The 13975-nt window shown below is 37.3% G+C and overlaps 1 protein-coding gene across 1 annotated transcript; it reads right to left on the reverse strand.

The window, feature by feature from the left end:
- Positions 1 to 1561: 1561 nt before the first annotated feature.
- Positions 1562 to 4135, reverse strand: LOC124269846 (phospholipase A and acyltransferase 2-like). Its single transcript, XM_046704890.1, has 4 exons — positions 3980 to 4135; positions 3120 to 3291; positions 2719 to 2851; positions 1562 to 1932 (listed from the first exon to the last, which is right to left on the reverse strand). Exons 1-4 carry the CDS (start codon positions 4089 to 4091, stop codon positions 1843 to 1845), a joined length of 507 nt encoding a protein of 168 aa, XP_046560846.1. The 5' UTR covers positions 4092 to 4135; the 3' UTR covers positions 1562 to 1842.
- Between the last annotated feature and the right edge of the window lie 9840 nt (positions 4136 to 13975).

Here is a 13975-nt window from a genome sequence, read left to right on the forward strand (position 1 = left end):
AATGTGTGAAGGCAATTTCTGTTGTCCCCCCGCCGTGATATTGCTGGAATACTGCTAAACGCGGCGTAAAACCACCAGTAACAGTATCAGTAGGTACTTAAACGGTCATATGATAGTTTTTTGTGTGCATAAATAAAAATCACCATGCCTCCTTCAAGTGCTTTATCAATTTTTACAGTCAAGCTTATGTTATGAGAGTGTGTTTTTTGTAATTTGTATTATATTTTAGACTTGACTGTGTTCTATTTTGCTGGTTCAAATGGGATTCTTAAACCTTTTGTCACTGCAAATTTATTAACCGTAACACTAATTATACAACTATGGCTGGCACTAGGGTTATATTTCCCACATTAATTAGCAAGACTCTATGTTTCCTTTACAGTATTAACACATTTCATTTCAATGAATTTTGTAAAAGCTACTTTGTTTTAAAACGCTGCAAGACTCAGCTCTGCCATGGAGTCCTGAGACTTCGGCAGTCAAACCAGTGTTTGATATAGTAAGCAATGTTTACATCATAAGTGTATGCTGGCACGACATAAGCAAAGGAACCGATTTTGATCACCAAATGCGTTGAAGTCGCCTATTGAAACAAAAGGTAGTAAGATCCTAAAGTCTGTCTGGGAAAGCACACAGCCTTTTGACACATATAGTGTTCATACAATGTTTTTGTATATACTAAGCAGATGTTGTAGGAACTTAACGTTACTGTTACTGCTTTAAGAGGGAGATAGAGTAAGAGTTATCGTTCTTGTTTCACAGCCTTCATACTACATGATGTAATCTTTTGTGAGGGACGCAAGTATCCAAAGACATGTCCCGGAACTGCCAATATGAATGCTTGGAAAGACTGAATGAACAGATGCATGACTGGGACTTGAATGTTTGCTAATAGTACGAGTTGGCGAGGAATCATGTTCCCGGCCCTAGTCTTATCAAAAACTTTGAATTTGGCAACATAATGCTGTTAGATATGTTCTTGGTAATATCTGAATAAATTACAGTTTACAATCAATGTCATAACCGATATAAGTGCTGAGGAATATTTTTATCGAAGTACTTCAATACTTACGAGCAATTTGATTTGTCGCGCGTAACATTTATCGATAGGGTACGAGTTTCTTGGAGATTACGAAAAGGGCTAGTGGTGACGAATGTCTCGGAATACAAACGTTATTTTATAAACAATGAGATTGGTGTATACTGAAAACAAGGTGTTGGAGCTTACATGTTACTGCTGTAACACACAGACAGTATAAGAGTTATCATTCTTGTGCTAGAGCGTTCACATATTTCATATGGTTTCTTGTTAAGACAACATTGCACTATGGCTAGGTGAGAGATGCGAACTAGGTAATCAGCATTAGCCACTGAAGCGTGAGCCTTTGTTCAAGGGGTATAGTCTGTATCTACAAAGCGACACTATTTAAGATGTATGCAAGTGTGTGTGTGTGTGCGTGCATGTGCGTGCGCGCGCGCATGTGTGTGTATGTGTGTTGTGTGTGTAATATGAACGCAAAAGAAACAGCATTTCAGATAAAATAATATTTATTAACATGTTAACCTTTTTTGACAGAATCTGGCTTAGTGAGAAGACACCATATCATACTACTTGATGGAATCTTTTGTGGGGGTAAATAGACTTGTCCCGGAACTGTCAATATGGAATCCTTAGAATAGCCGAATGAACAGGAACATGACTATCGCCATTAGCTTTTCCCGGAATGGTACGAGTTGGTGAGGAATGTAGGTGCATTCGTCAAAACAATACACAGTTTCAATGATTGATGTATTCTGTTTTACTCGCAACCATTTTGTATTTGAAATTGAACACTTTTCTCTTTATTTCCTGCTTGCAAAAAGCAAGCCAAGCAACACTGCACCGGACAAAATGAGCGCACCAACGCCTAGTCGAGTCAACGCACGGTTAGCCTAAAGGAAAGAAAAACGATTGATGTTTGATTTGTTTACTACATTCATAATGCGTTGCCCAAATCTCAGACAACACTTTTTAGTCCTATAGTCCTACGGTTTTGATATAAGAAACATCGAATGTTTGTTTACCTTTCAAAACAGCCGGAACATTATGTGTTACGACCCCAAGGGGAATCGTTTGACGTCTCTTCTTTATGAAGAGTGAGTGATAGAGTTGCTTTTTGCACCTCTTTCAGCAGTATTCTGGGGTACACAAAGTGTACTCATTTGGATAATGCCAGCTATGACCTAATGAAAAACTTGTACGTCTTGAAAAAGATATTCCCATTCAAGAACAGAATGCATAGTTTTAAACCAGACGTCGTCTTGTGGGAGGAGTACTGCAAAGCTTTCTATAGAAGCAAAAACTCCAGTGATCAGTTCATATCACTTTTATTAACATTTTACCATTGAACAAGGGCATATTATTTTGCTATATAGTAGAGACTGACCACATCTGATGTTGACGTCAAGGCCATTTGGTACAAGACCTTCCTGACCTGGCTACCAGAAGACCAGACTGATATTTTTTATATATTTGTAGGCTTTACCCCTCAACATGTCCTTTTGCAACAATAACTTCCAGTATTGGCAAGCAGTAAATAAGTATTTTGTATATGTGACCAGTAGCAAGTAAAATATTTTTTGTCTGAGCAGATCTCAACGTTTTTTAATAGTCGATCTTCTAGTACAATTTACAGAGCCTTGTGGAAGACAAATGAACCTAGTTTTGCAAATACAAACCTGATCACTCTCTTGTTTTCCGTACCGGCACCATGTAGCAAAGTGTTCGCAGTTTTGGAAGACTATGTTATATTTAAATTCACGAAGCTCTTCGGACAATGCTCTGTCTACTATCTCACGTTGTTGAAAGGCTCTGGAAACAACAAAACAACAATACTATCATTTGGAATTCAATTCCTTGGTACTAACGAAGACTATGAAAGACCTCAATAACTAGATATAAACCGTTTTCCAGGATTTCAAAAATGACCCGTTATTCTAGGATCGTTACAAGGAGTAAATTTCACTTACGACAGTATCAATCACTGGTTTGTCTGGTCCAGAATCAATTACATAGATGTCACACCATCTTACAGCTGGGAATAGAATGAGCTCTGCATTGAACAACAAACAAAACTCACTTCAATTGTTTGTCCTTTGAGTTGTTCTTGTTCACTTTGCTGTTTCCAACAACGTCGAAAAACGCATCTTTTCTAACCAGTCCTTTCCAAGTCGAAGTGACACACGTTTTGCATTGGCTGTTCTGGTCTCTTCCACCACAGTCTCCAAAGAAGTGCACGACTTCCTCGCTGCCTAAATTACACATGGCGAATACGTTATTAATAATTATTACCAGATATCTATGCACTATTGTCAGAAATTATTACCTTAATGATATCATATGAGGTATTGGTGTTCAAGAAATAATCTTTCAGTAAAGGTATCTTCAGGTTAATAAAGAATCTACGTGTTTAAACTTTTAAGAGACTCAAATACAAAATATTTACACCTTGACACGTATGGTTTTGAGACTCACAAATCGTGTTTGTTTCTCCGTTGTTCAATCGGACACATGCTACTTTATGATGACTGTCGGTAAACAATCGAGTCTGGACCGGACCATCCAGTGATTAGCATTATAAGGTTGTATAAACCATGACAGCGATCATGACAGCCTGATCCCGTTAGTCGTCTATTACGGCAAGCCGGGGCTTCTGAAGATCAATTCTAACTCACAGGCAGGACATGTGCATTATGATATCCATTGAATGACGGAATACTAGATTCACAACTTCACTGTGTTTTACTGAGAATCGGTATATTTATTTTGAATACTAACAATTTCATGGATCGATGCTCATGATTTCAATCACTGGATTGTTTGAGCCAGCCTTGATTATTTACAGACCGCTGTCATATACCTCAATTATTGCTGATACAGCATTCAACAAGAAAGAAGCAGACAAACAAAAGATTTTGCATTTTGTTACTCTAAACTTACCAATATACACAGCCCAATGATTGATCAATCCTCGATCAAACTCCAAGAGGTCACCTGGCTGTAGGTTGTCAAGTACTGCTTGGTTGCGTTGCTGTACTTCAAAAGACGTCATTTTTCACTACCCCTTAACTTGGTGAACTGGATCTTCAAATATTGTTTTCTGAAACACCAAGAGAAAATGCAGAATATTCTTCTAGCATTAGCATGCAAACACAAAGAGGAGCCCCACAATCAACGACTAGAGGACGATATTAAGATCAATGAACATTTACAAAGTCAAGCTCAAATAACAACGAAAACGAAAACGCATCTGATGTCATCCTAAATATTGCTAATGACATTAATACTCAGTTTGACATTGTCACTTTCAACACATTTCATTTGCTGTATCACGATACAATTTGGAACGGAAATGCCTCCAAATGCCTATTACCATGATGTCATAGTGGTGTTATTTCTGTTGTCAACTTGTCATGCTATCCTTGTGGTAGAATGTCTGTCTCCATAATGTCATAGTGGTGTTATGTCTGTCTCCATGATGTCATAGTGGTGTTTTGTCTGTCTCCATGATGTCATAGTGGTGTTATGTCTGTCTCCATGATGTCATAGTGGTTTTATGTCTGTTGCCATAATATTTTTGGTAATGGGTAAACTATGACGTAGATTTGTTGTAGTATTAAAATTAAAGTGAAATATGTTCGCAACCGAATGGCCGATAATGTATATCGATTGATTGATCAACTGATATGAAGGGCAGTGATTTCATCTTGAGACTATGGCATTTGCTCCTCCTACAGAAAACCTGGGTTAGATTCCTCACATAGGTAGAATATATGCAAATCTGGAGTCGTAATACTGTTGGAGAGGTGCTAAAAGCTCACTCATTCTCTGACGCAGCACTGTACATCAATGTCAATACAAAATTGATATCATAAATCAACCGTAAATTCCATGCAGTTGTAAACATTTTTAGCATCAATAGTTGAAAATATTAGCTTAAAGATTCAATTGATTTCTATACGACATAAACCTCCAGCCGCGTAATTAGAGACCGTGCTGGAAAACTGTTGAGTGCAGTGTTAAATAACAAACAACACTCAACACTTCATTAGGATAAGACAATGGCCAAGTATGGGTTACTGCTATGTCCGTATTTCGAGGACAGCTTAATGGGAGAGAGAGTTTATTTCGTACAGGGGCCACCGACCCGTTATACAATTTCAAAGAAGACAATACAATCCAGCGCTATACATAATATAAGCTGTATGCTAACATGTACAATGTATCACTTAATTTTATACTCTATATTCATAAACTTCGCCCCTAATGTCAATGCAAGAAATAAAAACTTAGCAAGATTCTTAACAGTTGTAGAATTGCAAGACAATAATAAGCTGATAAATTTAGTTTCACATGGATTATTTATGTAGTATTGTGGGAGCAGGCTGTTTCTCAGATCACAGTAAAATGCACATTCAATACAGAAGTGGTACTCTGATTCAATAGTAAGTACAATACACAGGGGGGCAGAATCGCTCATGTTGTTTTATATTTTATTTTTCTCCCATATTCCAACATTAAAGGATGGTCTGAACAACTAAACTTACTCAAAGCAAAACGAAAAACATTGACCTTAACCAGTGACAGATACGCTTCAGATATTCAGAATTAACCCTCAACTGGATAGTTTTATACAACTTTAGCTTAGAATAAACTTTCAAAGAACTTAACCATTCTTGAGTATAAGTATCAATGCGTCTCTGTTTAAACTGTCTTATACAATAATCAACATCAATAACCCCCTGATCAAGCCAAATTTGACCAAATCCATATTTAAATAATAAATTCTTTACATATAGTGCCCAACAGTTGATACCTTTGGAAGCCAACTTCCGTTGATAATTATAAACATGTTTCAATATTACATTTTTCTCTAGAGCAAAAGCTTTAACCAATATTTCATGATTTTTACAAACTGATTAACTTTTACAGTGTAACGTCCAAGTTCACCCCTTGCAACAACATTGGGAATGTTCCTTGATAAATGTAAAACTGACTTAAAAACTTTATCATAAACATTAATTACATTAGGTGAGGGATGAAAGCCCCAGACTTCACAACCCGCAATATGATAGGTAAATTTTTAACATAAAATATATCGAGGATAGCAGATAAGGGAACATTACGAAAATTGTTCAATGACATTTTAACACACTTGGGAGCTTTCCATGCTTGATGTGCTAAAGTATTTTGAGTACAATAGAGAGAACCAGAGCTTGAAAAATGGATACCTAGATATTTATAGGTAGGAACAATTTCTACAGAAGCACCATTTACAGGGAAACGTTCATACTTTTTAAGAGGTCCTGCTTTTCGAAAAACAATAACTTTAGTCTTGTTGATGTTAATTTGAAGGTTCCAGTCTTTCCAATAGAAAAAAAGTGTATCTAATCTTTTTTGCAACCCTCAAACAGTGCTATCAAACATTACAATAGCATCTGCAAAGAGAAGAATGAATAATTCTAAAAAATGAAGATTAATATTTCTCTGGTTATCTGCTGCTAAAACAATCAACAATGTCATTTATAAAAAAAGAAAACAAGAAGGGTGAAAGTTGACAACCTTGTCCTACACCATACAAACAATCAAAGGCTGGTGTATAATCATTTGTGTAGAGACACAAGACTTCACATTTTGGTACATATTTTTTAAGAGCCTGTACAGTTTCCCTTTACTATTTCCAAGCCAAAGTTATGTACATTAAAAATTGTCTATGAACCGAATCAAAGGCAGATTTTAGGTCAATAAAATAACAGTACAGTCCCACTTTATGCAGAGATAGGTACTTTCTAATAACTGTATCTAAAATTAATATATTATCTACAGTTTGGAAGCCAGCTCTAAATCCTGCTTGTTCTGGAGTGATAAAGTGTTCATGCTCTGCCCATTCTGTCAGTCTACTGGCAATGACTTTAGCAAATATTTTCCCTGACACTTCAAGGAGTGTGATAGGTCTAAAGTTAGCCGGGTCATTCACACTACCAGTTTTATGCAATGAAAGTATTACCCCTAGTGTCCATTCGTTTGCATAAATTCCACTTAAATTCACTTATTGAATCAACGAAAATCCGAAATGATTCCTGAAATTCTTCGTTGACAGCTGAATTATTTATACCTTGAAAATGTTACTCAAAATATACACTAAACGCCAAAAGAAACGTTACCCTCCTACATTTCTGAATTGCTTAAAAACTATGTTGGAAGGTATTAGTTTACAAGAAAGCTTAACAACACAGCCATATGTAAATCACGAAACAAAATTCTCAAATGCATTCATATTTAGGTGAAATTGCATCTTTTTCAGAAGAGTTAAATTGTCCCTATTTTCGTCCATTCCGAAATATACCAAAAACAGTGATTTAGATGTCAAAAGAAAGGTTGAAACAAACATAAACCATTTAAAATCACCCTTTTTCAACTTTTAAAACAAGAAACAACTGTTGTAGAGTGTGTAAAATTGTAAAATAACCATTCCTATGATTTAAAACATTTTCTGCCGATTTGCATTAGTGAAAACAAATAAAACGTGTCTTTCATATTGTGAAAAAAATGTTTAGGAACATTTAAAATTATCCTTGTTAACATCTTTGTTAACATTTTTGCTTGCAAAGTAACATTTTTCCATTTTCTGTTTACACATGGCAAATATCAATTGCCAAAACGCAGCAATATTCAAGCAGTATTTGCATCCAATTTACATGTAGAATGATTCTATAGGGTATAAAGAGAGCCTAGAATGCATGTTATGATACACAAGTACGAGAAATATGCCACGATTAACAGCTGAAGAGAGAGAAAGAGCCATTGTGGTGGTGCAGATGGGGTCGACATAAAATGATGTTGCGAACTCCCTCGGATGCCATCGTATCACGGTTGTAAAACATATTCAGGACTTCAGACAGACTGGGGTCACCGTAGACAGACCAAGAAGTGGACGTCCACGCATCACAACGCCAGCTGTAGATATGTATCTCCGTCATTAAGGAAGGAAGATAACGTTTCTTTTGGCATTTAGTGTAAGTTCCAATCAGATGCTGTAATACTGTAATAAGTTTGTGAAGAACGTCCCTTGACTATTTTCCAGAAAGCTTTAGTGTCTTTATTTGACAATGTTTCCTAAAGTCAAATTGTCATCTCCTCTGATGCTAGACACGCTTTCGTAGCACACAAATGTTTGTATTTAGTCCACGCTTCTATATATCGACGTCTATCATCAACTCGGTTAGTTGAGTGAAACACACGTAAAAGCTTTAATGGAGAAAGTCAAAACCTATCGTGTACCGCAAAAGATAACTTATACAATAGTAACGCAATAGTATCGGTATATTGGACAGGGCAGCAGTGTGACGAGACTGGTAATCTCCGTGGTATTGTGCAACTGTGGCTATAAATAGACACACCGTGCCAGCTCACCTTGTCCTGAGATTACGAGAGAATTAAGTGGCAACGATTATATTTATAACGTGAAGATGAAGTATTGATCCAATGACGTTAAAAGCGTACACATATCAGCCCCCTGTGAAATCTTAGGGTCCACTCACTTAGCTACAAACGTTATAATTTCGATCCCACTGAAATATATGTGAACACAAGTTTTTGAAATGTGGAGTCTCTGAAATGAAAAATTGAAAGGTTTCGAGGGACATCATGTTGAAAATCCCTTGGATATAACATTTAGACTTTCTAAGGAATATCCGTGTAGACGGGACCCTCCACAGTATATTCCACGGCTTTCAGGAAAATATCTTCAGGGAGTTATTGAAAGAAACGATGGTCTCGTTGAAACAGTAGGCTGACCACAGGCTTGTGAGTGTGGGCAGGCTCCCTCCTCTCTGGACTCTCAACAATGTAATTTCAAAAAAAATTTGCTGTTATAGTGTTGCAATGTTCCATTACATCTGTACTTGGAGGCAACAGACTAGTATCGTGCCCAAAAACCAAAAGCAGTATCTTAGATCCGATTGGTTTCAAGTAAGTATGGCTTTTCAGACTACTGGGCCTGGTGATTTAAACTGCAATGCGGCTTAACTCCACGGGTACAAAAAGTTACAAAACTTTGTATACAGGAGTGTGAAGAAATGTCCATACCTCAATGAGAAGATCTGACCACACCCCCATAGGGGTCACACTATGAGTGAAAATTCTCGGGGTGAATGAGAAAACCATTCAAAACAAACATATAATATTTCTGCATCTAACAATAAATATATACAATGTTCCACTACACTGAAACCAGTTGGAATATTCAGGCAAAAGTTTGATATGTCGACAGGCACTTCAAAAAATTGCTTTTGGATCACTTATTACACATACAAACAAAATAAAAACAATGTTAAAACAATTTGTAACAAGTTCATAAATCCTTCGTTGCCCACTTGTGTTATTCCGGGACAAGCCAAATACCGACTCTTGCCTCTCTGGAAAGACTTCATACTGGCGTATGAACGTCAGAACTACTTCCAACAAGAACGACCAATCTATATCTGTTTAATTCCAACCGCAATCTCTCACTGTTCATGGCCCAAGTCTTATCACAGCCTTCGAATTTGGAAACACAATCCTATTAGCTATGTTCTTTGTAACATTAAAATATTTTTCAGTTTTCAATTAAATAATGCCATAACCGATTTAACTGCTGAGGATTGTTTTTATCAAAGTACCTCAATCCTAACGAGTAATTTAATTGGTTTGTCGCATTTTTCATAAAACATTTATTGATAGTAACCTTGTGTTTCGTTTCATATATGCACCACAACATTGCTACTCTTGTGTAAAGGTCAATGAACAATAACAGTACCTTTTCAGATAAATACGTCTGTAAGTGATTCTAAGACCGTACACCATAGCTGTGGTGTGTCTGCTACGTTTTCTAAATTATTTCCTACCGTATCATGCATATGTTTTATCCATACATACGCCGATAGGACCCTTATCTGGAGCCCTGGTGAGGAATGTAGTATTGGTATTGAATTCGTCAGACCAATCCACAGTTTCCATGATCGATGTATTCTGTTTCACTCGCAACCATTTTGTATTTGAAATTGAACATAATCAAAATTATTGAATTGTTCTTCATCTCTGGGAGAAGGAACTTCCAAATCTGTGTCAAACACAACTCTGTCCTCCCATGATACTCTGATGGTACACCTCTCACAGATACAATATGCAGTGTGTCCTTTTACACACTTCAGAAATGACCTTCCAGGTGCATCACACACAAAAGCATTAACCTTCACAGGTACAGGATCTTCACCAAAAGTAATCCCGCCCTCGCACAGATTCTTCAGTTCAACAAGGAATTCAGAGAAGTAATTTTAGCCTGACCGTAATATACAACAACGACGAATGGATCAAAACCACAAACACTACATAAAATTGGCCGAAGCTGTACATTTGTTGACTTAAATAATAGAACGCCATCAATATTGAAGTTTAATCGAGCTTCACCCAAGTTCTTAAAATGAGTTTCATTTTGAGCTAGAACTCTCAAGATTCCAGTTTCAATACAAAGGTATAAAATGTCCTCCACACTTTTCCATAGTCTCGAAAAAACATGGCGTTCCAAGAAGTCTGTGAGTCCTTTGGAACTCAATGTCCCTGTTTTCTAAATAATTGCATCAGTTCGTTGACGGGAGATCTTGTCCACTTGTTTTAGCAGCCCATGCAGCAATATCTTTCTCAAGAGTTGTATCATCATTTTAAGCACTTTCTTCAACATTACGTTTTCTTCAGGCAAACATGAATCATTGCTTTTTGTTACAAAAAGGGAGATCAAGCATTTATTCTTCTTGATCTGATTCACATTCACTTGAGTCATGCCGTTCTTCTTCACAGGGTAATATTGGTAAATCCTCGTTCAATACTTCCTCGTTTGAATAAATGTTAGCTTGAGCTAATGCTTCGACCTGCATTCAGTCTCCTCTACTTTCTCAAGTATTCCATTTCTGTTTCAAAATGCAACATGCTAACACTTTCAAAGGTCACAATAATGCAGTGAAATATCATTTAGTCATATAAATGGTAAAATGTCTACATTTAGATCATGTTTACCATGTTTGTCTTGGATAACAAACCTTTCAAAGCCAAGATGTTTTGGCACAACAGACATTTTCCTAATTGCCTTATTTTTATGTTCTTCAAAAATCGTCAATGGAAAACTTTTCAAATTAAAATATATGGAAACAGGGTCACAAGCATATTTCTACCACTGAAAAGCTGGTACTGGAAAGTATTAAAATCAAACCCCCACTTATTGTAGTAGTGTTATGTTTTCGAACAGTGACTACCTAATATTACATTCATGAATTCAACGTTCTGGTGATTTCGACGATTGCATATAAATTTGATTATTTTTCGATCGCAGAGGACAGATAATTACTCCAATAATATAACGGGGCGGTGGGGTAGCCTAGTGGTTAAAGCATTGGCTCGTCACGCCGAAGACCCGGGTTCGAATCCCCACATGGGTACAATGTGTGAAGCCCATTTCTGGTGTCCCCCGCCGTGATATTGCTGGAATATTGCTAAAAGCGGCGTAAAACCAAACTCAGTCAGTCAGTCCAATAATATAACACATTTTAGTGGAAAATGGTATCCTGGACAGAAAATTATAAAAATGTTAAAGAACAACAAGATTCTGAGAAACAGTTTAACAAGGACGGGATTTATAACAATATGTGGAAAACATAAACAAGCGCGACCATTTTTTAAATCGTTTGTCATTCCTCGCATACAGCTAGATCTTGATTCTAGGCACGTTGACAGCATCTATGTAGCACTAGATTCGATCGGCAGCTGTATTGCACGGAATTTGGATGACGAGTTTAGGTTGACCGTAAATCGTTCACCAACAGAAAATATAATCCTTCACCATGTCCAATTGTCTGGGCGCTTCAATTGTTCACTAACAGTTTGATGGTGTCGGTCTTTAGAGGATGAAAACTCAGAAACAGTACAACACTAGGCATTCAAATTTGGCACAGAGATAGTCCGACAATTACTCTGTGTGTTGGTGTATTTTGTTGTTCGTATATACAGCAATGATAACTTAAACTTTGAAATGTTTATGCATCTTTACGGAAACGTAGCCAAAGCTAGACATTGTTTTGCAGGTTCATGGGCTTGTATAATGACGGAATGAAAAGATGTTTGGTATGATTACGCACATGTGTCTTTTATTTTACTGCATGACGTTTGGGAACAATGTGGCCCATACAAAAATAGATACTGACAATTGTCCTACATCTAAATAATAAAACCTGGTCACCTCTCGCGTGATAAATTGTTCACTTCCTGCTATGAAATATTTCCTGCCGTTCACAGGTCCTACGGGAGGGATATTTCAGCAATGAAACCACAGCGCTGACCGCTTGTATCTTATTACCCCTCGCCCCACATGGGTGATGAGATGACTCTGTGTAAGGTTCCATAATAGTAAACGTTAACAGTCCTTCGTGAAGTTCTGTGGCTGTGATGTAATAATGTGTCGTACCCTCACTGTCGTACCCCCCTGCCTTGTTGTTGTGTCTGTCGTATCAGTTGTCAGAAACGCCTCAAGGATGTGCAATATATACCATAACATGTTATTAATCTATGTCAAATCACATTTGACAGACGAGTTATACAAACACTTATATTCCTTGCCTTGAGCTGCGCAGTATACTCCCTTTCCTGACTGCCTTTAGTGGCTTCTGCACAACATCTCGTGTCATCTTGACATTGTGTTCACCCAGGCATGTATTCCCGAGGAATCCTAACTGCACGTAACGAAATATTCCTTTCCAGTGTTCTATAGGTTTGCAACGGGTCCAAGTCTGCATATACTCAATGATGACAAGAAACGAAGATCTTGTTGCATTTCACAATCAGAAATATTTCAGCAATTCACGTTGCCATGGATTGGACATGGGGACTGATTTTAATCACAGTGTCCTCGAGTAGTGTTTCACATAAGCAAACATGCCATCGAGAAATTCAATCCCCTCTTGTGATAAACATGTGTTCAACGCTTAACCCAGGGTCTCCACGGGGTAGCAAATATTGTAATAAGCAATTTCAAAGACTGGTGAGACCAAAGCCATTTTACTAGTAGTGGTTAAGGACAACAGATTTTAAAATGTGTGCTGGAGCGTTGTTACAGGGAGTAAACTGGCCTACACAGGGGCTATGAGCAAGTTTAAAAATATTCAAGCAATATCACGGCAGGGGACACCAGAAATTTGCTTCACACATTGTACCCATGTACATGAACGAACGCTTTAACTGCTAGGCTTCCCCTTTTCGCCTCAAATGGCGATGAAATGAGTCTTTGTAAGGTTTCATAATAGTGAAAGTTAACAGTTCTTCATGAAGTTCTGTGGCTGTGATGTAATTAACACGTCGTACCCTCACTGTGTTGTAATGTCTATTGCCCTGCCGTGTTGTTGTGTCTGTGACTGTGATGTAATACCGTGTCGTACCCTCACTGTGTTGTAATGTGTATTGCCCTGCCATATTGTTTGTGTCTGTTGCCGTGTCTGTCGCCGTGCTGTCGTAGTGTTGTAGTGTTGTAGCGTCGTGTCCCGCTGTCGCCCCGGAGTAAGTTAAGTACAGTGCAACACCAAATGTATTTATCAGTTATCAGAAACGCCGCAAGGACAATACCAGATAATAACAAATAACATCAACCATTAACATTCATCAACTTTTCCTAGTCAGTTCATCCCGGATATTACAGAGGCATTGTTTTAAAATACAATTATAATCAAGACATACCACAAACACGTTGCTAAATGTGTATAATCGTATACACCCCATTATTTAACTTGATATTAATAAGAATTTCATTATAAGCTTACAAATACCGACTGACAAACATAGATATTCTGAATCACATTTTATTTTTCCTACTTTATAACTAGTGTGTGCCAAGTCACGAAATATACCAACATTTTCCTT

The sequence above is a fragment of the Haliotis rubra genome, unplaced genomic scaffold (genome assembly GCF_003918875.1).
Source record: "Haliotis rubra isolate DU_JTF1 unplaced genomic scaffold, ASM391887v1 Scf1019, whole genome shotgun sequence".
NCBI lineage: Eukaryota > Metazoa > Mollusca > Gastropoda > Lepetellida > Haliotidae > Haliotis > Haliotis rubra.

Excerpts from the sequence above, each read along its gene's own strand:
- LOC124269846 (XM_046704890.1), bottom strand. The coding sequence starts at position 4,091 with ATGACGTCTTTTGAAGTACAGCAACGCAACCAAGCAGTACTTGACAAC. Across the intron at positions 2,852-3,119 it reads TCAAAGGACAAACAATTGAA|AGCCTTTCAACAACGTGAGA; the intron begins GTGAGTTTTGTT and ends TGTTGTTTCCAG. Across the intron at positions 1,933-2,718 it reads GAAAACAAGAGAGTGATCAG|GCTAACCGTGCGTTGACTCG; the intron begins GTTTGTATTTGC and ends TCTTTCCTTTAG.